The sequence below is a fragment of the Nyctibius grandis genome, chromosome 2 (assembly GCF_013368605.1).
Source record: "Nyctibius grandis isolate bNycGra1 chromosome 2, bNycGra1.pri, whole genome shotgun sequence".
Classification (NCBI taxonomy): domain Eukaryota; kingdom Metazoa; phylum Chordata; class Aves; order Nyctibiiformes; family Nyctibiidae; genus Nyctibius; species Nyctibius grandis.
In genome coordinates, this window is record NC_090659.1 from 103,624,009 (window position 1) to 103,636,815 (window position 12,807).

General features: G+C 38.0%; 1 protein-coding gene across 5 annotated transcripts in view; it reads right to left on the minus strand.

The window, feature by feature from the left end:
- The window catches only part of PAN3 (poly(A) specific ribonuclease subunit PAN3), an 83,520-nt gene that overhangs the window by 7,676 nt on the left and 63,037 nt on the right, over positions 1 to 12,807 (minus strand). For all 5 annotated transcript variants that reach the window (XM_068425344.1, XM_068425341.1, XM_068425342.1 and 2 more), the window contains 4 exons: positions 10,052 to 10,217; positions 9,532 to 9,619; positions 3,427 to 3,566; positions 2,181 to 2,310 (listed from right to left, as the gene is read on the minus strand). In XM_068425344.1, the coding sequence (XP_068281445.1) occupies positions 2,181 to 2,310; positions 3,427 to 3,566; positions 9,532 to 9,619; positions 10,052 to 10,217 (524 nt within the window). The remainder of the gene's footprint in view (positions 1 to 2,180; positions 2,311 to 3,426; positions 3,567 to 9,531; positions 9,620 to 10,051; positions 10,218 to 12,807) is intronic.

Genomic DNA, 12,807 nt, shown 5'->3' on the forward strand with positions numbered 1-12,807 from the left:
CTGGATTAATCTTCTGTTTAAGTAAAAGCTGCTCAAAGGTGGCACGAAAAAGTTTCTCTCCTGATATTATTCATATTCTCCAATGGCCCAGCTCTCCAACATTATTTGTGCTAAGCTGCATCTCATTCCATGCATGATCATATTGATTTCAAATTAATTCAGTCTGGAGTGGATTACTGTGCATAGCTGGGTAAATAAAGTAGGTCAAGGTGATAAACAGCTTGACCTCAGACAACCTATGGGTTGCAAGACTTCTATTATTAGTCTAAAGAAAACATGCAGAATAGCTTGTACCACAATTGTAGCTACACTTAGAGATTGACAGGGAAGTCTTACCCTGTCCAGCTAGCAGAGGTCTATACAACCTCCAAATAATTTTTTGGTATGTGGTCAAATACACAAAAGCCAAAACCACATCTGTGTGAATGCCACTACCTTGCAGATTTCCAGTCAATGGTGACATAGCTGAGCAACAACACTGGCACTAAGTCTCCAGGTGGCCTCTCTGCAGGCTTGGTAGCCTGTAAGGCAGGGAGCTCTTCTACAGAGTAGATTAGAGGACTTGAAAATGTGGGGCTTTGAATGCTGTGACATATAGATGATGGGAATATTAAAATGAGGAAGGAAAGGGATAGTGTAATGGGGTCATTGCTGTATGAAACATGAGCTTACGGGAGTAACAAAATATTCATGGCTTCAAGAAAACAAAGTTATGAACTACATACAAACCACTTCCAGCATCAGAAGCCCCTAAGCTACAGATAACTGTGTGCTTGGAGAATACGAGGAAAAATATCATACATGCCAGTCTTGTTCTAATACTCTCCCCTAAGCATCTGCTTTAGAGCAATAATAAAGAGAGGGTACCAGACTAGACTTAAAAGGATACTGTAGCTCTGATGTTCCTGAGGATGTGGTAGCACAAACAAGTTACATTATAGGAGCTAATTAGCAATTGCTACTTATCACTGCCAGGCAAACAGCTATTGCCAAACTGGGGGCTATGCAACTTGGATTTCTAGTGCCTCTGCTCAACTGCTACAAACAACCTGACTGAAAATGTGGACTGCTTAATGCTGATTATAGGACAATCTCCATCTTTGTTATGGGAAGAGGTTCACTTGCCCAAATTTGTGCAGACACACTGGGTCACCTTAACAAGACACGATCTTAAACATCTTCAGAACAGGAGTAGTGGTTGACTCTGATAGAATGGGCACCCATCATTTACAGCTCTGCATCCAAAGCAGGTACCCACGTTGCTCTTCTACAGCTCTTTGCTTTAGATAGATTTCAGTATCTTTCACTAAGGAGGGAAAAACTGTTATCCAACAAGCCAATGGTGGAGAAACTAAGAGAACCAGTCCATCAGAATCCCAACCATTGGTCTACTGCCTTTTTAAAAAAAATTCTCAATAAGGGCATGTAATGGAAAGGAGTCATTTAATCAGGTCTTGATTAAATCCTTAAAAGCTTCATACTCTATCCCACATATATCTTCAGCATCATGAAAGCCTTCTGTAATATATCTCAGTCTTGTTAGAAAATCCTGTGAGCAGTGTCTTCTGACGAGCAGACACGCTTTCCTGTTGAACAAATACACACTAATATGGGACAAGGTACATATTTCCTTTGTGGCTAGCACTTGATAACCTTGACTGAACTAACCAGATAGACTAACCAGACCGCCACAGCAAGAGATGCACACTTCAGGGAAACTGAGGATGGCAGCCTTTACCTACAGCATTCATTTGGAAAGGAAAACATGAGATAAAGGGACACTGGAACCCAAATCCATCCAAGAATTCAGAGGCAACATTTGCTGCTGTATAACCTCTAGCACAAACTACATGACCTAGTGTGTGATGACATACATGGATTTATTTACGCAGAATACTACTTTTTAACCATTCTATAAACATCATCTTTTCCCCAAGACTCCTGGTTGGACATGAAGATGTTACTTTAGTTAAAGCCCAGCTGAGGACATCCTAAAACTAGTGGTTCTTGGAGTTTTTGTACTTTCAATACCTTTCTCAGAGTTCTCAAGTCTGCAGGCAGATTACTTATGTTGCTAAACAATCAAAAGGAAAAAACACAGTAGAAAACATTCTCCCTCAAGGTACAGCTGTAGGAATACTGACTATAGGTCTTCCTGTAGTAATTACTAAGTGATTTACCTTTGCAAGGTCTTCCTCTATAACATCATTTCGCATTTGAGCGGCATCCAACTGAGTATAGAATCGTGCACCAATCATAGGCATGATATCATTTACACTGCGAAGCCTGTTTTGGTCAGTCAGCAAATACCTGCCAAAATATCCCCACCCCAAAAAGATTACTTAAACATGCTGCAAATGCCAGAGAGATTGTCCTTTTATGATTTTATAACTATTTGACCCTGATGTCTATTTAATACACAAAGTTGACAATTGCAGCGTTTCTTGAAAAAGATATTAGCAGAGAACACGTGCGTTAACTTACATGTATATATCCAGTCAGTTATTTACATAAGATAGGAGTGTACTTTCATGGAACTGCGTAGTTCACCCACTCAAACAGCAAGAACATACTCAAAAAGAAAGAAGGGCTTCACTAAGGGCAAATTGTGACTGACAAATTTGGTGGCCTTCTACAATGGGGTTACAGCATTGATGGATAAGGGAAGAGTGACTGATGTAATCTACCTGGACTTCTACAAAGCATTTGACACTGTCCCGCACAACATCCTTGTCTCTAAATTGGAGAGACGTGGACTTGATAGATGGACCACTCGGTGGATAAGGAATTGGCTGGCTGGTCGCACTCAGAGTTGCAATCAGTGGCTCAATATCCAAGTGGAGACCAGTGACAAGTGGTGTTCCTCAGGGGTCGGTATTGGGACCGGTCCTGTTTAACATCTTTGTCAGCGACATGGACAGTGGGATTGAGTGCGCCCTTAGCAAGTTTGCCGATGACATTAAGCTGTGTGGTCGACATGCTGGAGGGAAGGGATGCCATCCAGAGGGACCTTGACAGGCTTGAGAGCTGGGCCTGTGCAAACCACGTGAAGTTCAACAAGGCCAAGTGCAAGCTCCGGCATGTGGGTCGGGGCAATCACAAGCATAAATACAGGCTGGGCAGAGAATGGATTGAGAGCAGCCCTGAAGAGAAGGCTCCAGGGAGACCTTATAGCAGCCTTCCAGTAGGTGAAGGGGGCCTACAGGAAAGCTGAAGAGGGACTTTTTACAAGGGTGTGTAGTGATAGGACGAGGGGTAACAGTTTTAAACTGAAAGAGGGCAGATTTAGATTAGATATGAGGAAGAAATTCTTTACTGTGAGGGTGGTGAGACACTGGAACAGGTTGCCCAGAGAAGTTGTGGACGTTTTTGTATGTGTAAAAAAAGTAGTAACTTCCTTTAAAAGATCTATTAAATCAAACTTACAAAATCAGATTCTTCAGATCAGAGGAATAGTTGATTGTCACCAGTTCCATTGCTTTCTGCAAATTCTCTCTCTGAATTCCTGATAAAGAATTGCAAGCCAAAGCCAACACAACTTTCCCCAGGGAGATCAGATCTGCTTGCTAACAGGGAAAACAAATATGATTCTTAGTATAGATAAATATTACCTATGGTACTAGATGGTGTTTAAAAAAAAAAAAGAGGCAGTTCTTCAATAACCTTAGAAGAATTTGAGCAACTAAAATAAGTGCTATTCAAATCATAGTTCAATACAACTGTCCAAGTTACAGTAGTTAAAATGTACAGAGGAAAATCTGTCCTGATATCTAGAGTTTTCCAGGTACTACATTTATCTTTTGAATGCTTAAAATTTACCTATTTTTAGCTTAAGGATAGTACCAGAGAGAACCCTTGTGTAGTGAGCAGAAGCTCTGCAAAGAGATTCTCTTAACCACCCACCTGCTCACTCCTGACAAGTCAAGGAGTTGGTGGCAAATACGGCAAGTCTTCTCAATACGAGATGCAGAAATACCCATCAAGGATTATTTGTTACAACAGAAACATCATTTACTGGACTCATACCTTTTCACACTGGCCATCCAGTGCGAATTCCACACTGAAATCCACACCAGATTCTAGCAAATGATGTTTTTGTTTTAACAAAGAGCTCAAAGACTTTCATCTCTGATGGCCAGTGTGAAAAGATATGAACTGCCTGAAATAATTAGACAGGAACAAGCCTGTACAGCTGACAAATTGAGCAGCATCCCATTTATGAAGAAATCCTTAGCATTACTAAACACTTTCCTTAAAGGTAGAACTGCTCTTAAAAGATGAATGCTGCATACAGGCTGCTTTGCCACAACAGAAAATTCTGCCCATTTTAACAGACAGCCACCAGAAATTATTTTGAAAAGCTATACCAGATTTCAAAGCCCACTCCTAAACAAAGGAGCCTGATTTAGTAGCCGACAATTACATTCATAGCAAAAGCTGATTCTTTCCATGGAAAGGCTTTCAGCTGTACACAACTTGGCCAAACTTGAAACACCTGCAGCTTTCCATGCTGGATACCTGCTTCAGACTGAATTTAAGAGTCATCTAGAGATACAAATTTAATATTTTCCTGATTTTTTTTTTCTAAGAAAATAAGATATTTTTGCAAAAGTAAAAAAGCAAAAGCTACTAATTATCAAGAATTTCGGCTCCATAGTCTGGAGCAAGGCTATGCCATTTAGCAGAGAACACAGTAATACAATGAATACATCTTGCGTCACTTCTGTAAGAAAGGCCAAAAATTTGGCAGCACTACAACACTGAAAGTTCTATTTAGAATCTGGCAGCTTTAGAAAACTGCTGTGATGATGAAAACGCCACAGCTCTTCCACCCAGAGGGATAACCATGTTTGCTGCCTCTAGCTGTAGTAGCTGAGCAGAGCTTTCCCTGCAGCCACATCTCCCAGATGTTGAGGGACAGAGTAAAGAAAACCTTTCCAGGTCTCTCAATGTCCCTGCTGTTTCCATACCAAGTATGATTAAGCAGCACAATTTAAACATGGATACGCAACATGGCAGAAATTAAAAAGCATAGTACTTTTGTAGCTAATGAAGACAGAAACAGGATGTGGAAAAAGAAATAAGAAGGACAAAGTGATGGAGAAGTAGATGGGACTGGTGTTTACTAAGCTCCATTTCCAAAGGAACCAGGAGCTCCTGAGTATCAGTATTCCTTTGTGCTTTGGTAAAGAGAAATGAACCAGAGCAACAAACCCCATTTTGGTGGGAACCTACTTGCTTCCACTACCAAGTAGCCAATTTGAGCAGCAGAGGACATTGCTATAGTACTAAACAGAGGAATCTTGCTGATACAGTATCTATACAGAGACATATGCCACCTGGCACAATGGCATTTTTATTATTATTTTTTCCTCTAAAAGACTTAAAAGAAATATGTAAGTATTTGTATTAACCACAATCTTTCTTCTTTCTGCAGTCCCCTACTTTACACTTAATACCTTTCAACTTTTAGTAATTCGTTAGGATGTATCCTGTATAAATTCTCTATCATCACACAGCCCTGAGATACTGAAAATATACAACTTCAGGCAAGACTATGAAAACGTAATCTTCCTTTACATAGGTGATTTCACAATACAAATTGCACCAGATTTTAAAAATAGTTGAGAAAACGTCTTACACTTACATCACCCAGGAAATTCCAAATTCAGGCTTTTGGTTTTTTGAGTGTTTGACTTGTAACCTTAATTTTTGTTTGTTTTGCAAATGATACCTAATAGAAAAACTGGCAGAGATGATACAACACTGCAATGCAGCCTCAAACACACACATTTCAAACTACAGTCAATGCTTAACTTGTTTGAGTTGCAAAAGTGGCTTGGATTCGTCCCACTAATTTTAGGAACTTCAAGCGATTCAGTTAACAGTCTGATTGACTTATGATATCTGTAATTCTGCAAGACAATTCAGATTTTGTGCAAGCTGAATTGCTCTCTGGAGGTGCCTCACTATTCACTGACAGCTGAAACCCTGGAGGAAGATGTTCTTTCAATGCCCAATGTTTAAGTGTTACAAGTGCACAAAGACAGGCAGTAATCCTGTGTGACAGGGGAGTCACAGAATATCTCTAATTGGAAGGGACCCATAAAGATCAGGATTTATGGAAGTCAGATTCCTATTTTAGAAGGGACAAAACTACCACCCACTGACCAACTCTATCCATGCGTACACAGTACACAACTTCCCAGAAGCTGGGCTACACCATCCGTTCTATAAGGAAGCACTCTACACATGCCTATTAAGCCCTAACCTCCCCTCTGAAAACGTCAACAAATCCAGCTCTTCCTGCTTCTAGGCAGAGAAAGGTTAAAGGAGGCCCACAAGAACTACTAGACCACTGTGGAGCAGGGACACCAGAAATAAATGCTGTATTCCCATAGTAGCCTTGCTAGTGCAAGGTACAGATTGACATTAGGTACAGTAATTTCCCTTTTTATATTCCATATCGTGCTTTGCACATATCGATGGATCACACCAGTTCCTTTTGCCACAGACCTGCCAGAAGACTTTTGCTATGGTAACTATCAACAGTGACTATTAAGTCATCCTAAGTCAATTCTCAGCTTCAAGGAAAAGCTTTACACCTTTTAAGTACAGGCTGCCTTTTGTTCAGAAATGTGCCTTGCATGCAACTAATGACCATTTAATTAGCAATTCAATTCACAACTGTAACCTGTACCAACTTATCTTTTTACCTCCTAAAAGCTTTGCTAGTAGAGATTTTATCACCATCACCTATTTCATTGATAGAAATATTAAATAGCATTAGACTAAAAACCAGCCCCTAGGAGATAAACTCAGAAACAGCCCTCTTCATTAATGTCTCCCTGTTATCAAATGAATTTCAAATACGTCAGTGAGCAATTTAAGTTAATTGAATAGGTACCCTTTCCCTTCTGCCTTTTTTTTTTTTTTAATATTAAAAAGGTATGTGCTACTATGTCAAATGCCCTGGAGATACCTCAGCATTTTATACACTTGGCTTTATCAGCCAGACATGTAAGCTAGTCAAACAAATCTTATTTTTGACAAGATCCATTTTCCATAAACTCTTTGAAACTGACATTACTTTTTTGTTTATTCTGTTCCACTGCTTTGCTTGGATCAATATCAGCTCATCCACTCTACAATTCTGTGGATGCACTTAATCCTTTTATGTTCCAGAATTGCACTTAGAAGTCCCTCCAAGTTCCTAGGGTTTTTTATTTTTTTTTTAAAGTCAACATTAATACTTCAGATGCCTCTTCAGCTAGTTTCTTTAAATTTGAGGAGGTATATATGAAAGTTACTTTTGTTTGCTAAATTAAAAATATTTACTTTGAGCAAATGTAACCTTATAGCCCTTGTTAAACCAATAAAACTTATGTTTTCTCTTCATTTTGTATGCAGAGGACTCACCTTCATTTTATTCCAAATACAGAAATAGTTATTAAATTTTTCTACTGTTTCCATTTAAAGTTTTCCCATCTGTATCTCATAACTGACTGACACAAGACTTAAGGATTGCGGGGTGGGAAGTGATGTGCTGGAATTTATATAGGTTTAACACCTTGTTTTTAATGCAAGCAGCCACTCACATTTGATTTACTTCTTTCTAGTTTCCCTTGTTGTTGCCTTTATTTAACTCTTAAATGCTCATATAAATTAATGTGTTTAACACAGATTGTAACGAACAACTGCATTCCTTTTACATAGCCCCTCACTGTTCTGGCCAAACTCTTTCCTATCTATGTTAACAATGGGAAATAGCCAGAAAGTGACAAATGCTAACAAAAAATACCTTTCTCCATTGAAGACAGAAACAAGGAAACGCATATTAGCTGGGCAGTAAACCAAGAGATAACCTACATTTTTAATAGTCACAGGAGTCCCAGAGGAATTCAGGAACTGGGTCATGGATTGAGAGGAAAAAGGACAAGCAGCAGCTGTTATTTTGTAATTTTATCTGGCTAGGGCAAACAAATGTAGAGAATGATAAATGACTCCTGAATTTCAAGGAATGAATTCAGTCCAGAATCTCTGAAGGACAAAATGGATAGTAAAAGCCTACCCCTTCTAGAGGAAGTGACAAAAAAAGAAGGCAATACTGTATTTTCTAACTCCGGCTTAGATCTTCCAAACTATGTATTTAAGAGTACTTCTTTTCTGGTTTAGCAGTGATACCTGAATAATTTGAATACTAACAATGTATTAAACATGAAAAAAACATTCCCCCTAAACAAAACTAGGCATTACCAAGCAAGTTAGTTGCCAAGTGTTAGGCTGCTACACTGGTAAATGCTTTTGACAGATCTGTGTACCTGCAAGTATTTTTAGATTTGTACCTCCAAGTACATTAAACATTTTGCTTTAAAATTACTTGAATGTCACAATATCTCAGGAGGATCTCTGTTCCAGCTGCAATTAAAATAAATTTAAAGAAGTATTTAGATTAAAAAAAAAAAATCTCATTACATTTTTAGGCATGGAATCTCTCACTTGCTTCTATTCCTATCTTCTCTCAGCTGTTTTCCACTAAACGATTACCAGAAGCCCATTGATATGTAGTTGGGCAGGAGGGAAATCCTTTGATGTACTCAAAGTACACTGAAAATTGCTTTACTGTATCACTAAAAAAAAAAAAGTTGCTGTGTTCTAGGACATGGTCTCCAATAAGCTAGTTTCTGCCTGGCCAAAGTTCAAACATTTCATTTATTACTGGAAGACTCTGAATGAGCCATTTTCTCACAGTGAATAAGCTCAATTAATGAAAATAAATTAAATCCAACTCCCTACTGTAGACTTTCACTCCCAGTACGGACAGAGTATGTGGTGACTGTTGAACAATGTACTTTACCCTGAGGGGAAGTTAGGGAAAGAGGCACTCCTGTACACAGTGATGCTCCAGATGATTGTGGAACAGTTTTTGTTAAGTTTAAAGGGATTCTTAATTCAGGAATTATGCAGAGTCCACACTTCAGAGAATGCCAGGAGAGCACAGGAAAAACTAGGAGCCTAAAATAAAGATACACTAGAATCTTTTAGGAGTGAGGCGAACACCTAAGTGCAGTTATTTAAAAGATCTCTTACTCCCCTGTGAACAGGTATTCAACACTTTTTTTGTTACAATAACAAAAGAGAAAGCAGAGCAAAAACTGTTACTGAACAATTATTTTTTTATCTCTAACACTAAATGTAAGATTTTTCTTCTCCTTCCTTTAGAAATTCATATTTCCAACCATTTCTGACTTAAGTATGTTAAATACTAATAGTTAAACCTGTCTGGTGAGTTTGCTGAAATTTTAGAAGCAGAAGATAGCAAAATGAGAATTTACTTTTCTAAATACAAGCAAATTTGAATAATGCATGGCAGAACCAAGATCAAATCAGGAAAGAAAAAAATACTGTTTTTTAGAGATAGATATACTGAACTACAGTTTAATTAAATACTTGTCTTCTGAAAGGAATCACACTGGTTTTCAGTACTTCCTGTGCCAAGTCACCAACCTAACTATGGCGCTGTTGTCTTACCTGAAACTGAGCCATTAATGCCAGTGGATTATTTTGACTGTTGTCAAATGTCAAAACATCAAAGATTCCAACACAATTAACTCGTAACCTTTAGGAACAAGAAGAGAAAAGGAAGTGTCATTAAACTTTGCTGGCTACTCAATTTTTCCTCTGGTATTCATTGAATGCTTTGATATGACAATGTCATCAGTACGCAGCAAATTACTATGAAGCAGAAAATACTAATTTTACTATTTGATAGAATGCAAGTCTTCAGTTTACAAATAAATCATCAAATTTCTAAATTGTCAGTAGTGGATCTGAACAGTACTTTGAGGATAATGTGTAAGTCTTCCCAAAATATGTTTAAAAAGAATTTTAAAAAAATTTACAAGTTTTAGGATGTATTTATTTTTAGTCTCATGCCAGTTAAAAGTAACAGAACTTTCTAGTTACACTGTTATTTCTGTAACAGGTACATGGTCAGGAGCTACCATGAACACAGATCACAACACACAGCGAGAATGAATGCTTTCATTACCTTGTTTTGCCTGTAACTAGAATCTTTGTTGGATCCATAACTCGGCACGCCAGTCCTGCTGTATGAATGGTCCGTAACGCAGAGCTGAGCTGCACAATATATGCCCATATCAAAGACTCTGGAAGCAATCCAGCATGCTGCCGTGGTAGAGGTCCATCATGCTGACCTAGAAGCAAAATGTTGTAAGCATCAATAAAAGGCTCCTACATAAAATTAAAGTTAGCACATTTTGAATTATGCAATTTATTCACATATTTATTTGTTTCAACTCCTAACAGTCCTCAAAAGACTTATATGTCGTGCTTTAATGGTTGGGTTGGGTTTTTTTTTGTTTGGGTTGGGTTTTTTTGTAAGGACATCAGATTTTAAAATGCTAACAATTCATTAGGCATTATTATTTTCACTCTCACATTCAGGAAAACTATGCTGATATTTAAAGTTTAGGATGAATAATCACTACAAAAAGAGCACCGGTTAGAAATTGCTGAAAGTAGCTGATACATCAAAATACACAGGTACTTCAGAAGTAAAAAGGCCGATATTCTGAAACAACAAGCACGTACCACAGTAGCTTCAACAGATACCATTTTACCTCCTTTACAGTAGAAAGGCTTACAAATTAAACATTCTCTATCATCTGATAAGACAAATTAACAAGCTAATTTCAAATTACATGGACAAATCAGACTGGAAGATTTGGTGGCTAAACATCACTGAACACTACTTCATGTATGTTCTGCTGTGACCCAGCTCCCCGACAAGTCATCACTGCACGATCCCTGGTCAATGGGCCATATGAAACTAATGCATCACTCCCCTTCTAAATGAACTTGTAGTCCTCCTTTCAAACATAAAACTAATTCTTTGCAAACATACACCCAAATGCTACATTGCAAACTGTTTCTGAGTAATACTGAGCCAGAGATGAAAAAACAAATATATAGATAACAAACGTTATTTTTAGCAAGATGCATGTAATACAAAGAAGATGCTACTGTTTGCATGGTACAAAGCTGAAGTAAAAGAAGAAAAAACATCCAGCATAAGACAGTGCATCTCAATTTTGCAAAACATGACAGGCATTTCATGAGGTTGCCTCAGTATTGATTCCGCTAATTTTGAGACCAGTAACGTCATCACTATTAAGTAAAATCATGTAAGCATATGATTAAGTTGTAGACTGACTGCACTCCTTTCCTCCAAACATTTGTTTCTTGGTTTGTTTGGTTTTTTTTATTGTTTGGGTTTGTTTTTTTTTTCCTCTGCCTACAGGAACATATCAACATCTTGCTCAGAATAAGTTTGTGTGTGTGCTTGCATGTGTACACACAAACATATATATGCAAGAGTTAAAAAGTGCAACAGATTACTAAAAAAACTTTTACTTTGAAATTTTACTGATTTTGGAGTGATGGGCTGGGAATGTCCCCAGCTTTCATTTCTGAGCTTTTGTTTGTTTTTAAACTTTAGTTCATTTTTCAGGTTTAAGGTGCTTTGGTTTAGATTATAAAGATGAAGACACTGACTCCTTTAAAGAGCAATAAGCCTGGCATGTCTACTGAAGGTTGAATATAATGAGATATTCTTTGTTTTTTCTGGCCTCCCAATGAATCATTATGCAAATCACTTCCCACAAACCAGCATACCAGAAGTCTCACGTAACACACTTTTCCCCCTCATGATTCTTCTTCAGCATGACAAAAATTATGATATAAAATGACTGAGCAGATAAAACCTCTTTTATTAGTTGAGGCTCTTTCTCTAGTTACTACTTGCTATAGAATACACTTTACATTTGGTAAACAGCAACGTGTGTGGTATGTTTAACAGCAACACATATGGACACTGAAAGACAGAGTTCCATCTGTACAAAATAAATATTTCCAGAAGAGAAATGTTGCTATAATATCCCAAAGAGAGAGAGAAGACAAAACTTGTGGGTTATTTTTCTGCACGCAACTTAAAAACAACAGCACTTGCCCTTTGATTTCCACATAACAGCAATATAACCAAGAGAATATTCAACGTATGCTGAAAAGCTGAAAGACCAGAGTTCAACACAGCTTCTCCCCATCTACCAGCAAATCTCAATGAAGCAACAACATTATTTTTGCTACTGGAAAGACTTGCTTGAGGCTACAGTCAAATCTAGGCTGCTGCTTTCTGACTGGTTGGCTGCATCCCACGTTCCCATACACTAAAGGTACAAGCTAGAACACTGGAGGAATCAGTTTTGAAATGCCCTCTTACATATCTATCTGTTCAAAACAAGTAAGATTAAAAGCAGTTCAGTTTGCTGCAATGCTGACTATGAAGTACGACCCATGAAGGCCCATCAGGCCTGCCACAGATAGCACTTGAACAAGGACTTACAGATGGGACCCAAAAGCTCACTCTTCAGGCAAAACACAAAATGCTTTGGAAAGCTTTCCAAAAACTACTGAACACAGTGAAAAAATGTAACAAGAATACAAGAAAACATTACCAAAATGACCAGAATTACTTTACACCAAGAAGTGGTATTTTTAGAGGTTTCTAGCTGATTTGAAAAAGGCATCCCACCACAGGCTGAATCCATAGCCACAACATGCAAAATTTCAGATTATGTTCTTCCCACCTACTGCAGGGCAGGCTCTCCCACTGCTTTCATCTGAGATGCAGAACATAGATACTAACGGAGAAGATTAAAAATTAAAGAACTGCCATTCCAAAACACAGGTTATCCATTGTTTTTCCTTGCTGCGTTAAAATAAACT